The 19098-nt window shown below is 44.5% G+C and overlaps 1 protein-coding gene across 1 annotated transcript in view; it reads right to left on the bottom strand.

Moving 5' to 3' along the window:
* The window catches only part of LOC136631328 (5-hydroxytryptamine receptor 3A-like), a 43667-nt gene extending 35083 nt beyond the window's left edge, over nt 1-8584 (bottom strand). Inside the window, exons 1-4 of the mRNA XM_066605586.1 lie at nt 8458-8584; nt 8218-8369; nt 2789-2833; nt 985-1094 (exon numbers count right to left, since the gene is read on the bottom strand). Of these exons, the coding sequence (XP_066461683.1) occupies nt 985-1094; nt 2789-2833; nt 8218-8369; nt 8458-8518 (368 nt within the window). The 5' untranslated portion in view covers nt 8519-8584. The remainder of the gene's footprint in view (nt 1-984; nt 1095-2788; nt 2834-8217; nt 8370-8457) is intronic.
* Between the last annotated feature and the right edge of the window lie 10514 nt (nt 8585-19098).

The raw sequence follows: 19098 nt of genomic DNA, 5'->3' as shown, positions 1-19098 counted from the left end.
GCAGTATCAATGGAGGGTGGAATGCTCTGCAGAGGCGATTTTGAGAAGCAAAAAAAAATGCAGCACAGCTAACAGCAGCCTGGACAGTACTGCACACGGATAAATATGGCCCTAGAAAGGACCGTTGAGGTTCTTGAAGGCTACACTCACTCCTAACACTCTCCCTGCCTATGCAGCACTTCTGTCCCTAATGCCAGGTGCAACGGTCTGCAGAGGCGATTTTGAGAAAAAAAAAAATGCCACTGCTAACAGCAGCCAACACACAGCTATCAGTGGCCCTAATAAGGACCTTTGGGGGGTCTTGAAGCCTACACTAACTACCAATTCTTTCCCTACAGCAGCTCCGGTATAAACAGCACTGTCCCTCATCTAACTCACACCGCATCTGAGGCGAGCCGCTGGAGGGGCCGACTTTTATATTAGGCGAACACCTGATCTCGCCAGCCACTCACAGCAGGGGGGTGGTATAGGGCTTAAACGTTGCAGGGGGAAGTTGTAATGCCTTCCCTGTCTTTCAATTGGCCAGAAAAGCGCGCTAACGTCTCAGGGAAGGAAGTGAAAGTAACCAGAACACCGCATGGTGTTCGTTACGAATAACGAACATCCCGAACACCCTAATATTCGCACGAATATCAAGCTCGGACGAACGCGTTCGCTCATCTCTAATAAATAAGGTTGAGGAGGGAAGTGTTTTTATTAGGAAGCTAAGCATTAGAACAAAGGGGCACAATCTGAGATTAGTTGGGGGAAAAATCAGAAGCAATTTCAGAAAATGTTATTTTACAGAGTAGTAGATGTTTGGTACAAACTTCCAGCAGACTTGGTCTGAAAATTAACAATACATGATTTCCTGAAGATCTGGGATAGGCATGGATGTATCCTGAGATAGAAATAATATAAGATGGACCATGTAGTCATTTTCTGTCTGCTGTCAATTTTCATGTTTTATGGAATAGTCATAAGTGATATACCTAGTATACTTACAGTTCAATGATCATAATATCCGGCACCCACAGCCAACGTGTAGGAATTGAAATTTTGGTTATATTATCAAATTTGTCTGGATCCCAAGTAAGAAACTCATCAGCCCAGGACTGTATAGTATAAGAGAGAAAATGTGCATTATACATATGATTAAATATGTCATCATCATACTATTGGATACAAAACGTTTTAGATACATAATAAAAGGGGTTATCTGGGGGTACTTTTTTAAAAGGCTGCTCGCTGGACTGTAAAAAATAAAATACTTATCAACTTCTCCTCCACTCCCACTCCACTGATGCCCAGCCCCCACTGGTCTTCACTTCCCACTACAGCATGAGTGACATCCAGACACAGGGATGTGTGACCATTACAGCTATTTATTGGCTGAAATGGGCCAGTGATTGGCTGCAACCATTTCTATTGTAAATGAGGTCATCATTGACTTGCTGCAGCTGGAAGGGTAGACCTACAGGTGATTGGGTACAAGTGGAATGGGAGTGGCAGGGGAGAGGGTGAGGTAAGTATGACTTATTGTATGCTGAAAAGCTTTGAAAATGTTTTTTTGTCCCAGATAATCCCTGTAAGATTATTATATTCCCATTAACTTTATACTAATACCTCTGCAGCGCCACCTATTGGAAGGCAGCATTCCTTCAAGCCAAAGTCGGACTCTTTATATAAGCCTTGTAAAAATGACTGGGAATGAAAAGCAAAGCCAGACGCCATGCACAGACAGCTGTTTCGTGGTATTTGCCATTCATCAGTGTATTCCGGGATAGCATTTCTGACCCACATCTCAGGCCTCTCACTAGCAAAGCCAGACTCCTACTGTACCCTGGTGAAGGGCAAATACCCTGAAACAGCTGTCTGTACATGGGGTCTGGCTTTGTTTTTTACTTCTCAGTCATTCTTACAAGGCTTGTATAAAGAGTCTGACTTTGACTTGAAGGAATGCTGTTTTCCAGTAGGTGGCACTCTGGAGGTATTATTCCATCTCCTTTATTTGCATATTACCCAGTGGAGCATGAATGGCTTTTTGAATCTCCTCACTCACCGTCTAGGTGCTCTCCCTAAGGAGAAAAGATACTGTTTATTTTTGAATTGATGCATATGTCCTCTTTCTGTGACTTGTTTGCAGTGTATGGGGATAAGGAAACAGCTTAGTGGACAGTCCTCTGTTGGGTTTCTTTCACATCATGTTTTTGAATGCAGCACCAGTTTCATCTTGGGTTTCCGTCCTTTATGCCAAGAATGGCACGGGGACGGAAACCTGAGGAGAGCATTTATTGTGTGTCAAACTGAGATGTCTTTGTTTTCTATTTACATGGCTTCCTTGTCGGGTTTTTTTAGATGGGTAGAAAAAGCAAAAACCTTGGGTCTACCAAACTGGGTCCTTCTCCCAACACAACCGGCATACAGCTAATTTTGCCAGGGCAAGCTGTGTCCAGCTAGTCATTCTAGCATTGCATAGTGGGCATTCAGATGAATGGCCATCTATGCTGTATAATATAAGGACATTTTGAATCCACCGGAAAGGGAACCACACGTAGCTTTATGTTGTGGCTAAAAGAGTGTTCATATGATGTCCTTGTGGCCTTATAAGATATTCGAGCAGGACTAGTCATCTTGAGACAACTAATTTAATAGTGCTATACAAGAAATAATGTTTTTTACAGTCTACAGTACAATGTAGTCTTGTGTTGTGATAGCGAGCAGACAATGTGAAGACAGCAATATTTTATAATATAGTCTTACATGGAGATATAAGGATCCCTTAAAAACATAACATTAGACAATTTACCTGATTATACCAGATGTAGGTTGAAAATGCTTGATTTTTCTCATCCTGTTGGCATAGGGACATGATGTAGGTTGACAATTATTATTTGCAGAAAATAAAATGGAAATATTGTTTAAAGACAAAACTTCTAAGAATGCAAATACGGTGCAAAGGAAGTTACGGTAGTTTCTGTTTTGTAAAAATAGTGTAAATACGTTGTGCCATAGTACGCACAATTTTGCTTCCATCCGCGTGAAGCTGGTCTAAAGGTAACGCCACAGAGGACAGGACTGACCCAAGCTGTGGCAGAAAACCACGGCATCATGTGACACTGCAGGTTTTAAGTTGATATTTAAATTGCCACAAAATTTTACTGTTAAGGGCAATTTTCAGACGGCCATAGGTGCAACTATGATTGCCGATACGGAGTGTAGTTGTGCCTGAATGAGTTTTTTTTTCAATCTTGATGGCCATTCAAACTGCACGTCATGGTGCAGGAGTTTGAAAAAAATAGCGGGAAGATAGGTGCTACCCAACTTTCCCACACGTAGTTAATACTACGAGCAAAAAAAATAGAGCAAGTCCTATCTTTTCTCGCCTGTACAATTATGGGCGAGAATCCCGCTAGTGAAAATAAAACCACTGGAATCCATGAAAATCAGTGGTTTTGTTTTGTCCCATGATGCATCCATGATTATTATGGTCATATAAGGGGATAAAAACACGTTCGTCTGAAACTGCCCTCAGCATAAGCTTCACCCAAAAAAAACATGTACCCATTAACAATCAATTTAAAAACTGTTATGGCCTTATCCTGTGACGTTAGAGCCACCCCATGCGGCGTCACCCTTCAGCCTCTTTCACATAGCAGTACTTGTAAGGGACCATTCACACAGTGCGGCTGAGCTGTGGTTCTTGCAGTGCGACAGTCTCACGGCAAAAAACATGCACGATTCTAGGGCTTCCTCATACGACCCTATTTGCTCATTGTTTTTGCGTACGTAAAATATACTCGTACAAAACGCGGACAATAGAGCCCATTCAGTTCAATGGGTTAGCTCTCATTTCATGTGTACAGAAAAAAGTATGACCTGCTTTATCTTACTGTGTTTTGCATAGCAAAAGCCCCTATAGAAGTCTATAGGAGGTACGCAAATGTACAAGGGGGTGCTTGTTTCGCACACTGCGCAAAACCGCGGGAAAAAGAACGCATCTGGACTTCATTAGGCTAAATAGCCTTTTAATAGATGGAAGGAGTGTGTCGCACACATGTGTACTCACCCTGCATGCTCAAAAAGTACAGTACTGTGCGTGGACACGCGTGCTAATCTATTTTTACGCATATGCTGGCATGAAGAAGCCCTTACTGATAATTGCTGTCCTTTTGCATCTAACATAAGTAAAGCTCATTAAAAACTGCAATTCACAGTAAAACTATGTTCAGTTTTGGACAATGTTAACAATGAGGGAGGAAGGCTGATTGAGAACCTATGGATCACATCCGGTAACAGATCATTTAAAAACAAAAATGATCATTTAAATGGACATGGATAGAATAGCCCAACGTGACGTGAACAGAGTCCTTCACACACATTTGATTATATAAAACATTTGTAAATGGCTGCTTGGATGATGAAATAAAAAAGGCAGCATAAACAATGGTCCTCGGCCCACAATACCCAGAGCTCCTGCTGCCCCGTCCTCATCCCCATCCGTGAAGTTAGGTGACTGCTGCAGCCAGTCGGAGACTACAGGGAACTCCTGGCATCATGGCACCCGGGGGGATGTGAGCACTGATGCCAGGAGTTTGGATGGTTACGCTACGGCTTCTGATTTCATTGAGTTAGTTCACATAAGTGTGTGCACATGTTGTCCATGCAAAAAACACGAAGCGTGTTCCATATTCCTGCGTATTTGTGCAGGGAAAGAACACATGTTGAATGCATTACACTAATAATAATAATAATCTTTATTTGTATAGCGCCAACATATTCCGCAGCGCTTAGGCTACTAACTGGCCATTTCAATGGATGGGAGCATGATGTCATGTTTTTTTGTGCACGCGCAGATGCGCATGATTTGTGCATGCAAGAATTACAGAAAATCACACACGTGAGTGCGAATACACCATGCCAGTTGCGCAAAAAGAGCATCAAAAATACCAAACTCCAAAACCAAAAAGGCTTTGTGTGTAATGCATTTTCTACTGCACTGTAAGCAGTAAAATAACATCTGGCCACAAAAGAAATGCAAATGAAAAATGCAGGAAAAAGTGCCACGAAAATCTCCAAAGATCATTGTGTGTGATCCTCAACTAAGGGATTGTTCACACGGTCTTATTTTTTGGTATTTGAAAGTGCCTCAGAAGGCTCCTTTCACACGTGCAGAACATTTGCGATATATACACCTAAAGACACACTTAGGGCAAAAACACTAGGCCATATGCACAACTATGCTTGCCACTACGGAGCATAGGTGCGCATGAACATGTTTTTTTTTCTTCTTGGGCCGTTCAAACTCCGCACCATAGCGTGCGAGTTTGAAAAAAACAGGGGGAAGATTGGTCTTGCCTAGAGATGAGCGAGCACCAAAATGCTCGGGTGCTCGTTACTCGGGATGAAATTTTCGCAATGCTCGAGGGTTCGTTTTGAGTAACGAACCCCATTGAAGTCAATGGGCGACCCGAGCATTTTTGTATATCGCCGATGCTCGCTAAGGTTTTCGTTTGTGAAAATCTGGGCAATTCAACAAAGTGATGGGAACGACACAGCAACAGATAGGGCAGGCGAGGGGCTACATGTTGGGCTGCATCTCAAGTTCCCAGGTCCCACTATTAAGCCAGAATAGCGGCAAGAGTGGGCCCCCCCCCCGCACTGTCAGCGTAAAGATCGTTCTCCTCTGCCATAGCTGTAACAGCTGTGGAAGAGAAGAACGATGTTTGCCCATTGAATTCAATGGAGCCAGCAATACAGCAGGTTCCACTGAAAGCAATGGGCTGCCGGCGATCGCAGGATGAATTGTCGGGAAGGGGTTAAATATATAAGCCGTTCCCTGCAATTCATCCAGAAATGTGTTACAATAAAAATATATACCGGCGTATAAGGCGACGGGGCGTATAAGATGACCCCCCAACTGTCACCTTATACGCCGGCAATACAGTGGAGCAAAGAATAAAAATCATTACTTACTTCTTCTGACGTTCTGCGGCGCTCCTGCAGGCTGTTGCTCCCTCCTGGTCCACGGCAGAGTATTGCTTTCTGGACGCAGGGCTTGAAATCCCCGCCTCCAGAAACACAGCCAATCACAGCCATTCAATGACATCATTGTCATTGGCTGTGATTGACTGAAGGCACGTGTGTTTCTGGAGGCGGGGATTTAAAGCCCTTCGTAGAGAAATCAATGCTCTGCCGGGAACCAGGAGGGAGCGACAGCCTGCAGCAGCACCGCAGAACGCCAGGAGAAGTGAGTAATGATTTTTATTCTTTGCTCCACTGTATTGCCGGCGTATAAGGTGACAGTTGGGGGGTCGTCTTATACGCCCCGTCGCCTTATACGCCGGTATATATTTTTATTGTAACACATTTCTGGATGAATTGCAGGGAAGGGCTTATATATTTAACCCCTTCCCGACAATTCATCCCCGCGCACGCCGGCAGCCCATTGCTTTCAGTGGAACCTGCTGTATTGCTGGCTCCATTGAATTCAATGGGCAAACATCGTTCTTCTCTGCCACAGCTGTTACAGCTGTGGCAGAGAAGAAGGATTTGTCTTCTATATGTTCTCAATGGGGTCGGCGCTGCTGCCGCCGGCCCCATTGAGCGCATATAGAGAAGATTTATGGCCTTAGGAAGGACCGTTGGGGTTCTTGAAACCTAAAATACTCCTAACACTCTCCCTATAGCAGCTCCAACACGATAGCACTTTCCCTGAACTAATGTCAGAATGCATCTGTGGCGAGCCGCGGGAGGGGCAGATTTCAATACTCGGGTGACACCTAATCTCGCCAGCCACTCACTGCAGGGGGGTGGTATAGGGCTTGAACGTTGCAGGGGGAAGTTGTAATGCCTTCCCTGTCTTTCTATTGGCCAGAAAAGCGCGCAAATTTCTCAGGGAAGAAAGTGAAATTAACTTGAACATCGCGTGGTACTCGTTATGAGTAACGAGCATCTCGAACACCCTAATACTCGAACGAGTATCAAGCTCGGACGAGTATGCTCACTCATCTCTAGTCTTGCCCTAACTAGCTCACTCATACTATTAATTGGCAAGAATACCGCTAATAAAAACGAAACCATTGAAATCAATGGTTTTGTTTCAGCCCATTATTCAGCCGTGATAATCACGCACATGTACAGAAGCCTTCAGGGGGGCTTCACATGAGCGTATGCTCAAAAACATACGTGAAATGAAAGTCGTGCTATTGCACATGTATCTGTACATTTCACTCTACTTTCTGATTGCCGGGACCATCCACATTTAAAAAGCTGCCTAATTAGTATCCAGTGTTTTTGATTTCCCCATTGGAATTGCGCAATTCATTGCGTAACTGCACGGGGATTGAGTGCGCTTTTGTGCACCCCCATGGAATTGTACGTTGCTTGTGGATATTGGATACATTGTAATGTTAGCTCAACCCTTTAAAAAGGATACTACCGAAACATAGAACAAAAGATATTGATTTGACATGCAGTACATTGGGTTCATTATGCTCTACGGACAAGTTCAGAGTACACAACAGAATCCTAAAATTGCTCATATCACATTTAGCCAGACAGTACCTTAACCCACAAAGTTCTCTGGGGCAAATATATAATAAAAGTGTCTCCCTTTGTGAAATGTCTGGCACATTTACATCAAGGTAGCTTTACTTTCTGCATAGATAGCAGAAGAACACTTCAGGTATATGTTTTTTAACAATGAAAGTCAGTTGTAGATGCATCCAAATGCAGGCATGTGTTTGGTATATATATGCATATGTGTATTGTATATATACAGTAATAGTATTGTGTCAGTGATCTGTGCTGTGGGGGTCTCTAGAAACCCATTTTATCCCCGTTCACTCACCCATGGTTCATAAAGAACATAAAAATAAAGCACATTTTGCTATGCAAATCCTCGGCTCCGGCATTTGTGACATCATGTTCTATTCTTCTGCATTTGTTTCATAACATTTGATTAAAAACAAATTACGGTAGTCGTCAAGCTTTAAATTGGGTTTGCATGATTTGCTATTGTGGCTTTCCTCCTGAGGAATGATAATAAGGTTTCCTGTAATTTCAAATGTATTTCTCCATGTTATGGTAGCAGCTTGGCAAATTGATCCTCACAAGTACATGCATGAAACCACAAAAGATCATTTGGAGGTATCAATACCATGAAGAGCTATCAGGATTTGGAAACGAGGGAATTAACGAAAGCAAGCAAAAGGAATAATGAAGTATGACACTTACCACTCCCAGGACGGCATATATCATAATATCTACATATACATTTATGGGCTTTCTCCAGTCTTTCACGGGTCTCACTCCCTTGTTGTATCCATGCATTAGGTGCTCTGTAAGTCTTACATGAGTCGGTTTAAGTGTTGAGTTATTTTCTTGGGCTTCAAAAACATTGTAAAATATACTACAGATTAGATATACATACTCATAAAAAATATTTACAAACACCTATATATCAGATGAACTTACCTGTGCAGGTACTGATAACATATAGGATCCAAACACTGTATAAAATCCAAGTGTAGTTCATTTCTTCTGCTTGTTGAGGAGATGCTGATTATCCACTATCTAATCAGGAATGATCATTCTCTAAAATATGTTACATGCAGACATTGATGTGTAAATTTCCAGTGCCTGAAGTATAGCCTGAGTGTCTCTCGCCCCTCCCTACCCATCATTAGCACTCTAAGTACACTTCATGCAACTCACTCAACTATTTTTTCCATTAGTTGGTTTCAACTTTATTGCTCTATCAGCTCCAAATTAGCAAATGCAAGTGCTTAATTTTATAATGAAAATTTAAGGGTGCTTTTACATGTACTGGGCTTTTTCACACAGAAGCTATCCACACCAAAATCTGCATGTCTAAAGTGGATGTTGATGTGTTTTCATGGTGGGAATTGTAATAGCAACATCGCCACTTAAAAATCCACAGCAATTCTGACTTAAATCCACAACAAAAAGCAAATTTTAGCGTGGATGGTTTCTATGTGGAAAAACCTGTTGCATATCTAAGCACCCTAATCTGACCTTGAGGAATAATATATAAAAATATTGCCATGCCCAAAGCCAAAAGGACAACTCTAAGTATATCATATAGTGTTCATTAAAAAATCAAATACATAAACAAACAATATAATATGAAATAAAAGTAAAAATAAATGTTGTTATTTGTATATTGCCAACTTATTCTACAGTACTTTCGAATAATTTATTTATTACCCCCCATCGAAATGGGTACTCATTAGAGATGAGCGAGCACGCTCGGATAAGTCAGTTACTCGGACCAGCCTCGCTCTTCTAGAGTAACTGCATTCTTGTCCGAGCGTGCTCGGGGGGGGGGGGGGGGCGGCGGGGAGAGAGAGAGATCTCTCTTACTCTCACCCCCGCTACCCCCCGCCACCCCCCACCCCCCGAGCACGCTCGGACAAGAATGCAGTTTCTTGAGAAGAGCGAGGCTCGCTCGAGTAACTGACTTATCTGAGCATGCTCGCTCATCTCTAGTACTCATTTAACTGACCTTGGAAGGATGGAAGGCTTGAGCTGGCTACCTTTACCATGCAGGGATTGAACTTGCAATTTTCAAGTAGTGAGTAAGAGCTTAGGACTGCATTTCTGCTGCCTTAAAGGGGTTGTCTCACGGCAGCAAGTGGGGTTATACACTTCTGTATGGCCATATTAATGCACTTTGTAATATACATCGTGCATTAAATATGAGCCATACAGAAGTTATTCACTTACCTGCTCCGTTGCTGGCGTCCCCGTCGCCATGGATCCGTCTAATTCTGATGTCTTCTGGCGTTTTTAGACGCGCTTGCGCAGTCCGTGCTTCTGGCTGGTGAATGGGGCTGCTCGTGCCGGAGAGCTGGTCACCGCGTCGTCATCGTAGCTCCGCCCCGTCACGTGGGCCGATTCCAGCCAATCAGGAGGCTGGAATCGGCAATGGAACGCACAGAGCCCATGGTGCACCATGGGAGAAGACCCGCGGTGCACCATGGGAGAAAACCGCAGTGCATCCCTGGGAAAGGACCGGCAGCCATCTTTGGTAAAAGATTTTTATAACTCCATATTTCGTCGGATTGGTGAGTAGCAAGCGGTTTAAAAACCGCTTTAAATTGCTATTTTATGCCGGGGGGGGGGGGGGGGGTGACAGGGGAAATGGGGTAATGTAAAATTTTGATGTTTGCCGCGAGACAACCCCTTTAACACTCTACACCACATGAGGCTCTAATATGGAGACATGTACTATCAATTTATAAGACGTATCAGCCATAAGTAAAATATAAGAGGTTCAATGTACAAGTGCATATCAAGAGCAGATACAATGGTGGCATTAATCATCCCTATTTAGACAGAAACGTATAACAGTTTTGGCTTTCAGAATATGAGGACACAACAAACCAAAGAGCTTTTTTCTTCTTAAAAAAGTATTAAAACATAAATTGCCTATATAAATCTGCTACAGCCAGGCCTTAAAGGGGTTGTCCAACTGTAAACGGGTGATGGCATATCCTTAGGAAAGGTCATCAATAGTAGATTGGTGTGGGTCTGTCACTTGCTGAATAGTTGTTTGCTGAGCCATCATGCTTTTGCACTGAGCTGGTCTCTGCAGTAAGCAGACACCTTCATTCTTATTGCAGTGACAAGACTTGCTATTGCAAGCTACAGGCAAAGGTTCCATTCATTTCAATGGGTGGAATACTAAGCCTAGCCACTGCAACAAGAATGAAGCTGTCTGCTTCCTGCTGAAATCAGCTCAGCACACAAGCACATTGACCCAGAGAAGAGCTGATAGGTAAGTGTCCCTGTAGACAGACCCCTGCCACAACTAGTTTATAACTGGACAGCCCCTTTCTTACGAAGAAATCTATGGTAAGCCTTGGAGTCATCCCTAGGCCTCAGGCTGGAGTGGCAGCCAAATAGTATCTTATATTCTTGCAATGGGGGGCCTATGAGAGGACAGAGGGAGAGCTCTACCTCTATCCAGCTATTGAAATGCCATGGTCAGTATTGACCACAGCATCTTAATGGTTAGACGACCAACATTTCTGTTATCTCCATTCTCGGCCTCTGCGTCCGGGTTTCAGCTGTAATTTACAGTCATCATCCAATGCCTATAGAGCAGGCTCAGCTCCTGAGCCTACTCCATGTTCAGTCACATTCTCCATATATGTACGGCAGATGTTGGAAATGGCTTAATCAGAATTTCAATAAAGATATCAAGGATAATACTGAAGGAACTCCAAAGACTCACAGCATGTTAGTGTGCTAACATGTAAGTGTTAATTTGCACTTGAATGGAAGGAAGTGGGGGTGGGGGTGGGAAAGGTTCCTAGGAGATAAGGAAGAGGAATAGCAATTTAGGCAGGAGGCCCACACACGAATACACCTTGATAAATGAACACCCAGACAGATTATTAATTAAAGATCTAGAAAGTATACTTCAAGCACTTTAGGAAGAGCATACAGGTGCAAGTCAGCTTGGACCATCGGTCCTAGATAACTCAGAATTTTTGGTGAGTTCTAATTAGTCCATCTTGTTAATTCCTCCAACCTCGTTATTTTGTTTACTTTAGTCACCCATTGGCTATGCGTAAGTGCTTTTGGTTGCCTCCACAAAGTGGGGATTAAGATTTTTGCCGCAGAGATCATGTGGGTGATGAGATTAGCCTTTGAAGGTCAGTAAAGGGAATAAGATTTGGCAAAATCACACATTCTGGAGAAAGTCTGGAAGATCTGTTAGAAATGGTAGGTATGTTTTTTTTCAATCTGTTCCCTGAACTCCGTCTGCCAGGACCAGGTAAGTATATATATATTTTTTATTTTTACACATTTCTGGATGAATTGCAGGGAAGGGCTTATATATTTAACCCCTTCCCGACAATTCATCCCGCGATCGCCGGCAGCCCATTGCTTTCAATGGAGTCTGCTGTATTGCCGGCTCCATTGAATTCAATGGGCTAACATCGTTCTGCCGGGACCAGGTAAGTATATATATATTTTTTATTTTTACACATTTCTGGATGAATTGTAGGGAAGGGCTTATATATTTAAGCCCTTCCCGACAATTCATCCCGCGTACGCCGGCAAACCATTGCTTTCAATAGAGCCGGCTGTATTGCCGGCTCCATTGAATTCAATGGGCTAACATCGTTCTTCTCTGCCACAGCTGTTACAGCTGTGGCAGAGGAGAATGATCTTTACGGGGGGGGGGGGGTCTCACTCTTGCCGCTATTGTGGCTTAATAGTGGGACCTGGGAACTTGAGATGCAGCCCAAAATGTAGCTCCTCGCCTGCCCTATTCGTTTCTGTGTCCTTTCCATCACTTTCTTGTGTTTTGCAGATTTTCACAAATGAAAACCTTAGCGAGCATCGGCGATATACAAAAATGCTCGAGTCACCCATTGACTTCAATGGGGTTTGTTACTCGAAACGAACTCTCGAGCATCACTGAAAGTTCGAATCGAGTAACGAGCACCCGAGCATTTTGGTGCTCGCTCATCTCTATTTATGACATATCTTAGGGACAATAAATGGTTGCTGTAAGTTTTTGGGCCCAGACCAAGAAAGGACCTGCATGTCATATGTCTTTAATAGAAAGGTAATTTCTTTTAGTAGAGGAGCAACATTTTTTTTCATGTAGGTTATCTAGGTTTCTTGTGAAATGTATCCCTAAATAATCAATGTGGGAGTCTGTCCATTGGTAATGAGATGAGGATTTAAGTTTATTTATTATGCCTGAGGGAAGGGTAATATTGGGCACTGTAGACTTGGAGACGTTTACCTTGAAGTTTGACAATGAGCTATATAGTTGTAGGATGCTATTAAGTTTTCCAATGCTTTGTTCTGGATTAGATAAAAAGAAAAGGATGTCATCCACAAAAGCTATAAACCAATTGGAGGAGAATTTCCTAGGTAAGGATAAAGAGGGTAGGGGATAGTGGGCAACCTCGGCGTGTACCATCGTGTGATCGAGAAGGGACGTTAAAATATGTCTTTTACTTTGATTTTGGCATGGGGGTAGGAATATAAGGAGAATATTGCTTGGATTAAAGAGAAGTAAAATTTTCACAAAGCTGCATGGATAAAGTTCCAGTCTATTCTATCAAAGGCCTTCTCTGCGTCAATTCCTAGTAGAATTAATGGTGACCTTTTTTTTTGGGCATATTCGATCGCATGTAACAATCGAGTGGAGTTATCTCTCCCATCTCTCTGAGCCACAAACACTGATTGCTCCTCATTGATTAGTCTTGGAATTACCTTGCTGATCCACCTGGAGAGGAGTTTTGCCCACAGTTTAATATCTAGATTTAGGAGAGGTATGGGTTTGTAGCTGCCACAGAGAAGGGGGTCTTTTCCCTCTTTATGAGTGAGTGTGATGTAGGCTTCTTGTGATTGGTTGGGCAGATGAGTGCCTTCTAATTGGGCATTGAATGAAAGAACCAGGTGCTGGAGAATTATTTCCTGAATTTTTTTTATAGTATGCTAGCGGAAAGCCATCTGGTCCTGGGCTTTTGTGTTATGGGAAGCTATTAAGTACTAAGGTTAGTTCCTCTAGGGATGCTGGGGAGTTTAGAGTGGATATTTTGTCTAGATTAAGAGAAAAGAGAGTTAGTGATGACATGACTGCTTTCAGTGTTTTTCCTTCGTTTTCATCATGGTCTGATTCACATTTATTTAGGTTATAAGGCCTGAGTAAAATTCTTGGAAAGTTTGTGCTATTTGTGCTGTTTCTGTTAGTTTCTCACCTAAAGTATTTTTAGTTATGTTTTTTTTTTCTTTTGCTTTTTTTTATGAAGGAGGACATAAGACGTCCACTTTTGTTGCCATGGGAGTAGATTTGATGTTTGTTATATAGTAGGGATTTAGCTAATCTATTATTCAGAATATATCTCAATTAAATGGTCACTAACTTTTTAAATAGTTTGTGCTTATGTGATAACTATCAAAAGTGCAAATTACTGAAAATTACATTTTTTTGTGCCAAAAAAAATCCTAATGCTGGTCACTTGGGATGTCTTTCATTCTAATTTGCTGTACACTGCTTGTTATTAAGACAGCCATGAAGAATGAGACATTTACGATTTGAGAGGTCATTATAAGATATGAAGCTTCTAAAATGATGTACAACTTTTCTTTTCCTACTAATGCTAATGCAATTGTGTCAATGTTACCGGATATGTCCTGAATTTATTCCAAACTTGCACACTTAAAAGTCCCAGGAGATCCCCATTTACATTACTGAAGTGTCTGCCAGCACTCTGCTATTTGTTCATTTGTAGGGCTGCAGAAACAATGACACATTAACAGACACTCTACAAGACTCCTAATAAATGTATATGAATTTATATACATACACACATACACAAGTACAGATTTTTAGCTATATATATATATATATATATATATATATTGTGAGGGATTAGCGTTTAGGATCGGTAGCAACCTGGGCATAAGCAGTCAGAGACAGTGACACATAGGATGAAGTCTTTAGTCCAGGCTTTGCCTGAATTTATTTCCAAGTAAACAAAAGCAAAATACAGGCCTTAACATCAGGCAAACATAACGTAAATCCTGCTCGTCTGAGCACTTACTATACATGGAGCGTCCCTGTCTACACACTGGTAACACAAATGGCTCCTGCACACAGCCAGCCAGGACTCTCAGACCTGCAGAGGTCTCAGCTCTCTCCTAGGCCCTGTAGGCCCAGGCTTTATATGGCCTGGTACCAGCCTCACCTGGTACGTGGGAGTGACCATCCCACCCTTCACTATGGTCACTCCAGGAAAAAACGGCCCGGATTATGTGGCTTGGAGCCACTTACTTGCTACAGCGTGTTAGTAGCTTAATGCTACTAACACTATACTGCCGGCTTCCTCCACCGAGCCCAGGCTGCTCGGTGGCACGTATCTGCCCAAGCGCTCCCCAAGGCAGCATAGGAGAGCATCCTAGGCGACACATACCTGCCCTCCAGCACCTTGCCGGTCACCGTCTCATATACCCTCCCCCTCTGTTCGAGCCTGTGGGGTCGGACACCTTTCGCCGTCATCCAATGCGTCCTTGATAAGGCATCGGCATTGCCCTGTAGCTTTCCGGCCCTGTGCTCTACCGAAAAACTAAAATTTTGAAGGGTCAGGAACCATCTAGTGACTCTGGCATTTCTTTCTTTTGCCTGTGACATCCAGGTTAAGGGGGAGTGGTCTGGGATCAGCCTGAAGTGCCGACCTAGCAGGTAGTATTTTAGGGATTCCAGGGCCCACTTGATGGCTAGGCACTCCCGCTCAATGATACTATAATTTTTTTCCGGTGGCGTGAGCTTCCTGCTCAGATATATCACGGGATGTTCCTCTCCCTCTACTTCCTGGGACAGAACTGCTCCCAGTCCCACATCGGACGCGTCTGTTTGGACAATAAATTCTCTTTTAAAATTGGGTGTGACTAACACTGGACGTCTACAGAGGGCCCGTTTTAACTCTTGGAACGCCTTTTCTGCATCAGGGTTCCACTTGACCATGACTGACTTACTGTTCTTGGTCAAGTCTGTTAGGGGCGCTGCTTTGCTAGCAAAGATGTGCACGAACCGCCTATAGTACCCTACAATGCCTAAAAAGGCTCTCACCTGCTTTTTAGTTGTGGGTTGTGGCCAGTTCTGAACGGCTTCAACTTTATTGACCTGGGGTTTTATAATACCCCTACCTATTATATACCCCAGGTATCGTGCTTCTTCAAGACCCAGGGCGCACTTCTTTGGGTTTGCTGTGAGCCCTGCTTTTCTAAGGGAGTTCAGTACTGCGTATACCTTAGGTAGATGGCTGTCCCAGTCTTCGCTAAAGATGATGATATCATCTAAATATGCTGACGCATATTGACGATGGGGTTTGAGTATGATATCCATCAATCTTTGGAAGGTTGCTGGGGCTCCATGCAAACCGAAGGGTAGGCAGATGTACTGAAACAACCCTTCTGGTGTGGCAAACGCAGTCTTTTCTTTCGCGCTCTCTGTAAGGGGAACCTGCCAGTAGCCTTTAGTAAGGCTCGAGAGTGGAAAAGTACCTGGCATGACCCAGTCTCTCAATTAACTCGTCCACTCTCGGCATGGGGTATGCGTCAAATTTTGACACGTCATTTAGCTTCCGGAAGTCGTTACAGAAGCGCAGAGAGCCATCAGGTTTTGGTATCAGCACGGGCTGGACCATTCGCTTTTCGACTCCTCAATTACTCCGAGGTCTAGCATTTTCTTGACCTCCTCTGAGATGGCTCGTCTGCGGGCTTCTGGAATCCTGTACGGTTTCAACTGAACCTTTACCCCTGGTTCAGTTATAATGTCGTGTTTTATGACACCAGTACGCCCTGGTATATCAGAGAACACATCTGAATTACGTTGTATAAATTCCCTCGACTCTTGTTGTTGGGATTTGGACAGGGACCCTGATACACACACCTCTGGGACCCCACCATGGGGGGTGCTTACTACAGTCAGGGCTTCTCTGTCCTTCCATGGCTTAATTAGGTTTACATGGTACAACTGTTCTGGTTTCCGCCTACCTGGCTGGTATACCTTATAATTTACCTCTCCGACTTTCTCAATTATTTCATAGGGCCCTTGCCATTTTGCTAGGAATTTACTTTCTAGGGTGGGCACCAACACTAGTACCCGATCCCCAGGGTTGAAGGTTCTCACCTTGGCGGACCGGTTATATACCCGGCTTTGGGCTTCTTGAGTCTGCTGTAAATGTTCTCTAACAATGGGCATGACCGCCGCAATTCGATCTTGCATGAGGGAGATGTGTTCAATAACACTCCTGTAGGGGGTGGACTCGTGCTCCCAGGTCTCCTTAGCTACATCAAGGAGCCCTCGGGGATGTCTACCATAAACTAATTCAAAGGGAGAGAACCCAGTGGAGGATTGTGGGACTTCACGGATTGAGAACATTAAATATGGCAGCAGACAGTCCCAGTCCTTCCCATCCTTATTGACTACCTTTTTTAGCATGCTTTCTAGGGTCTTATTAAATCTCTCAACCAGACCATCCGTCTGTGGGTGGTACACCGATGTCCGTAAGTGCTTAATATTCAGCAGCTTACACAATTCCTTCATGACCTTTGACATAAAGGGGGTTCCTTGGTCCGTCAGGATCTCTTTTGGTATGCCCGTGCGGGAGAACATGTAAAGTAGTTCCTTTGCAATACCCTTGGATGACGTATTGCATAAAGGAACGGCTTCGGGGTAACGGGTGGCATAGTCTACAACCACTAATATATGTTGGTGACCCCGGGCAGACTTTACCAAGGGCCCAACTAGGTCCATAGCGATCCGCTCAAACGGCACCTCTATGATGGGCAAGGGCACTAAGGGGCTCCGGTAATGGGGCATAGGAGCTGTTATTTGACACTCCGGGCACGACTCACAGTAACGTTTTACATCACCATGTACCCCCGGCCAGAAAAAATGCTGAAGGATGCGTTCCCTAGTCTTTTCGCTCCTGAGATGACCTCCCAGCACATGCTTCTGCGCCAGGTCTAAGACCATCCTACGATAAGACTGAGGTACCACCAGCTGTCCCACAACCTTCACCGGCCGTCGCATGGGGGTTGTGGGATCGACCAGGCTGGAGTGCACCAGCGTAATCAAGCTCCCTGAGTCCAGTAGAGCTGTCACCGCAAAGTCATTCACCTTTAGGTGACATAATGGTCGATCCGTTTCTGACACAGTCTCTGCAGAACATACTGGCCGTGCGAACATCGACCTCCGCCGGGCAGAGTCACAGTCCATGGGTTCCACAGTGAGGGGACAGTTGGCAGCAAGATGCCCGGGCTCATGACAGAGCCAACATCGTATGGAGGCCCGGTCTCCTTGGGGTTCTACCCGGGACCCGAATGTCCATTTGGGGCTCCTCCTCTGCCCCAAACGATCCCCCTCTGAGCCGCTTCCCCTTGGGACACTTTTGACACCCCCTACATACGGAACAGTCTTACCAGGTGCTCGGGCCGACTTGCTGTTCCCGGGGTTGGAACGACGAGGAGGCACGGCTTGCAGTAAGTCCTCCCTGGCTTTATACCTCTCGATGAGGCTCACGAGTTGGTCCACGTCCTGGGGACCTCCTTGTCCCACCCAGCGCTGGATTGCGGGGGGCAACGAGCGTATAAACTTATCCCGAACCACTTTCTGTACGATCTCTGCTGGGGACGACTCCTCCGGCTGCAGCCACTTTCTCACCAGGTGGAACGGGTCGTACATCTGGGAGCGAGCTGGTAGGTCGTCCGTGAAAGTCCAGGCGTGTACGCGTCGGGCCCGCACATGGGTGTCCACGCCCAAGCGTGCCAGGATCTCACCTTTGAGCTTATTATAGTCCTTGGCATCCTGCTCACCGAGGTCAAAATAGGCCTTTTGGGGTTCTCCTGTCAGGAAAGGCGCTACTACCTCAGCCCACTGAGGCGCTGGTAATTTCTCCCTCTCGGCCACTTTCTCAAAGACCGCGAGATAGGCCTCGATGTCATCGGTGGCCGTCATCTTTTGTAAGGCCGCCTGTACTGCGGTACGGGTGGTGGGGAGCGAACCAGACGACCTCTGCACACTTTGCACCAGGAGAGCATTAGTCTCGGCCTGAGCTCTCATGGCCTCCTCATGGATCTTTTGCTGGATCGCCGTCACTTGTTGCTGCTGGGCCAACGCTTGCTGTTGCTGCACGTTCATTTGTACCAGCTGCTTTATCAGTTCCTCCATCTTGGCAGTATGTGATGGCTGTGCCGTTGCAGCTTTCACCCAGGACATGGGGGTTAGAGCACTCTTGGGCGGTTGCCCTTAGCAACGGTTCTCCAGCTGCTGCAGGAAAATGTCCATTAATTGGTGTATGTCTCTTTAAGACCGCTGCCCGCATCCAAACACCATATGTGAGGGATTAGCGTTTAGGATCGGTAGCAACCTGGGCATAAGCAGTCAGAGACAGTGACACATAGGATAAAGTCTTTAGTCCAGGCTTTGCGTGGGTTTATTTCCAAGCAAGCAAAAGCAAAATACAGGCCTTAACATCAGGCAAACATAACGTAAATCCTGCTCGTCTGAGCACTTACTATACATGGAGCGTCCCTGTCTACACACTGGTAACACAA

The sequence above is a fragment of the Eleutherodactylus coqui genome, chromosome 6 (assembly GCF_035609145.1).
Source record: "Eleutherodactylus coqui strain aEleCoq1 chromosome 6, aEleCoq1.hap1, whole genome shotgun sequence".
Classification (NCBI taxonomy): domain Eukaryota; kingdom Metazoa; phylum Chordata; class Amphibia; order Anura; family Eleutherodactylidae; genus Eleutherodactylus; species Eleutherodactylus coqui.
Note: the sequence above shows the minus strand (reverse complement) of the source record. Positions and strands in the feature narration are given on the sequence as shown.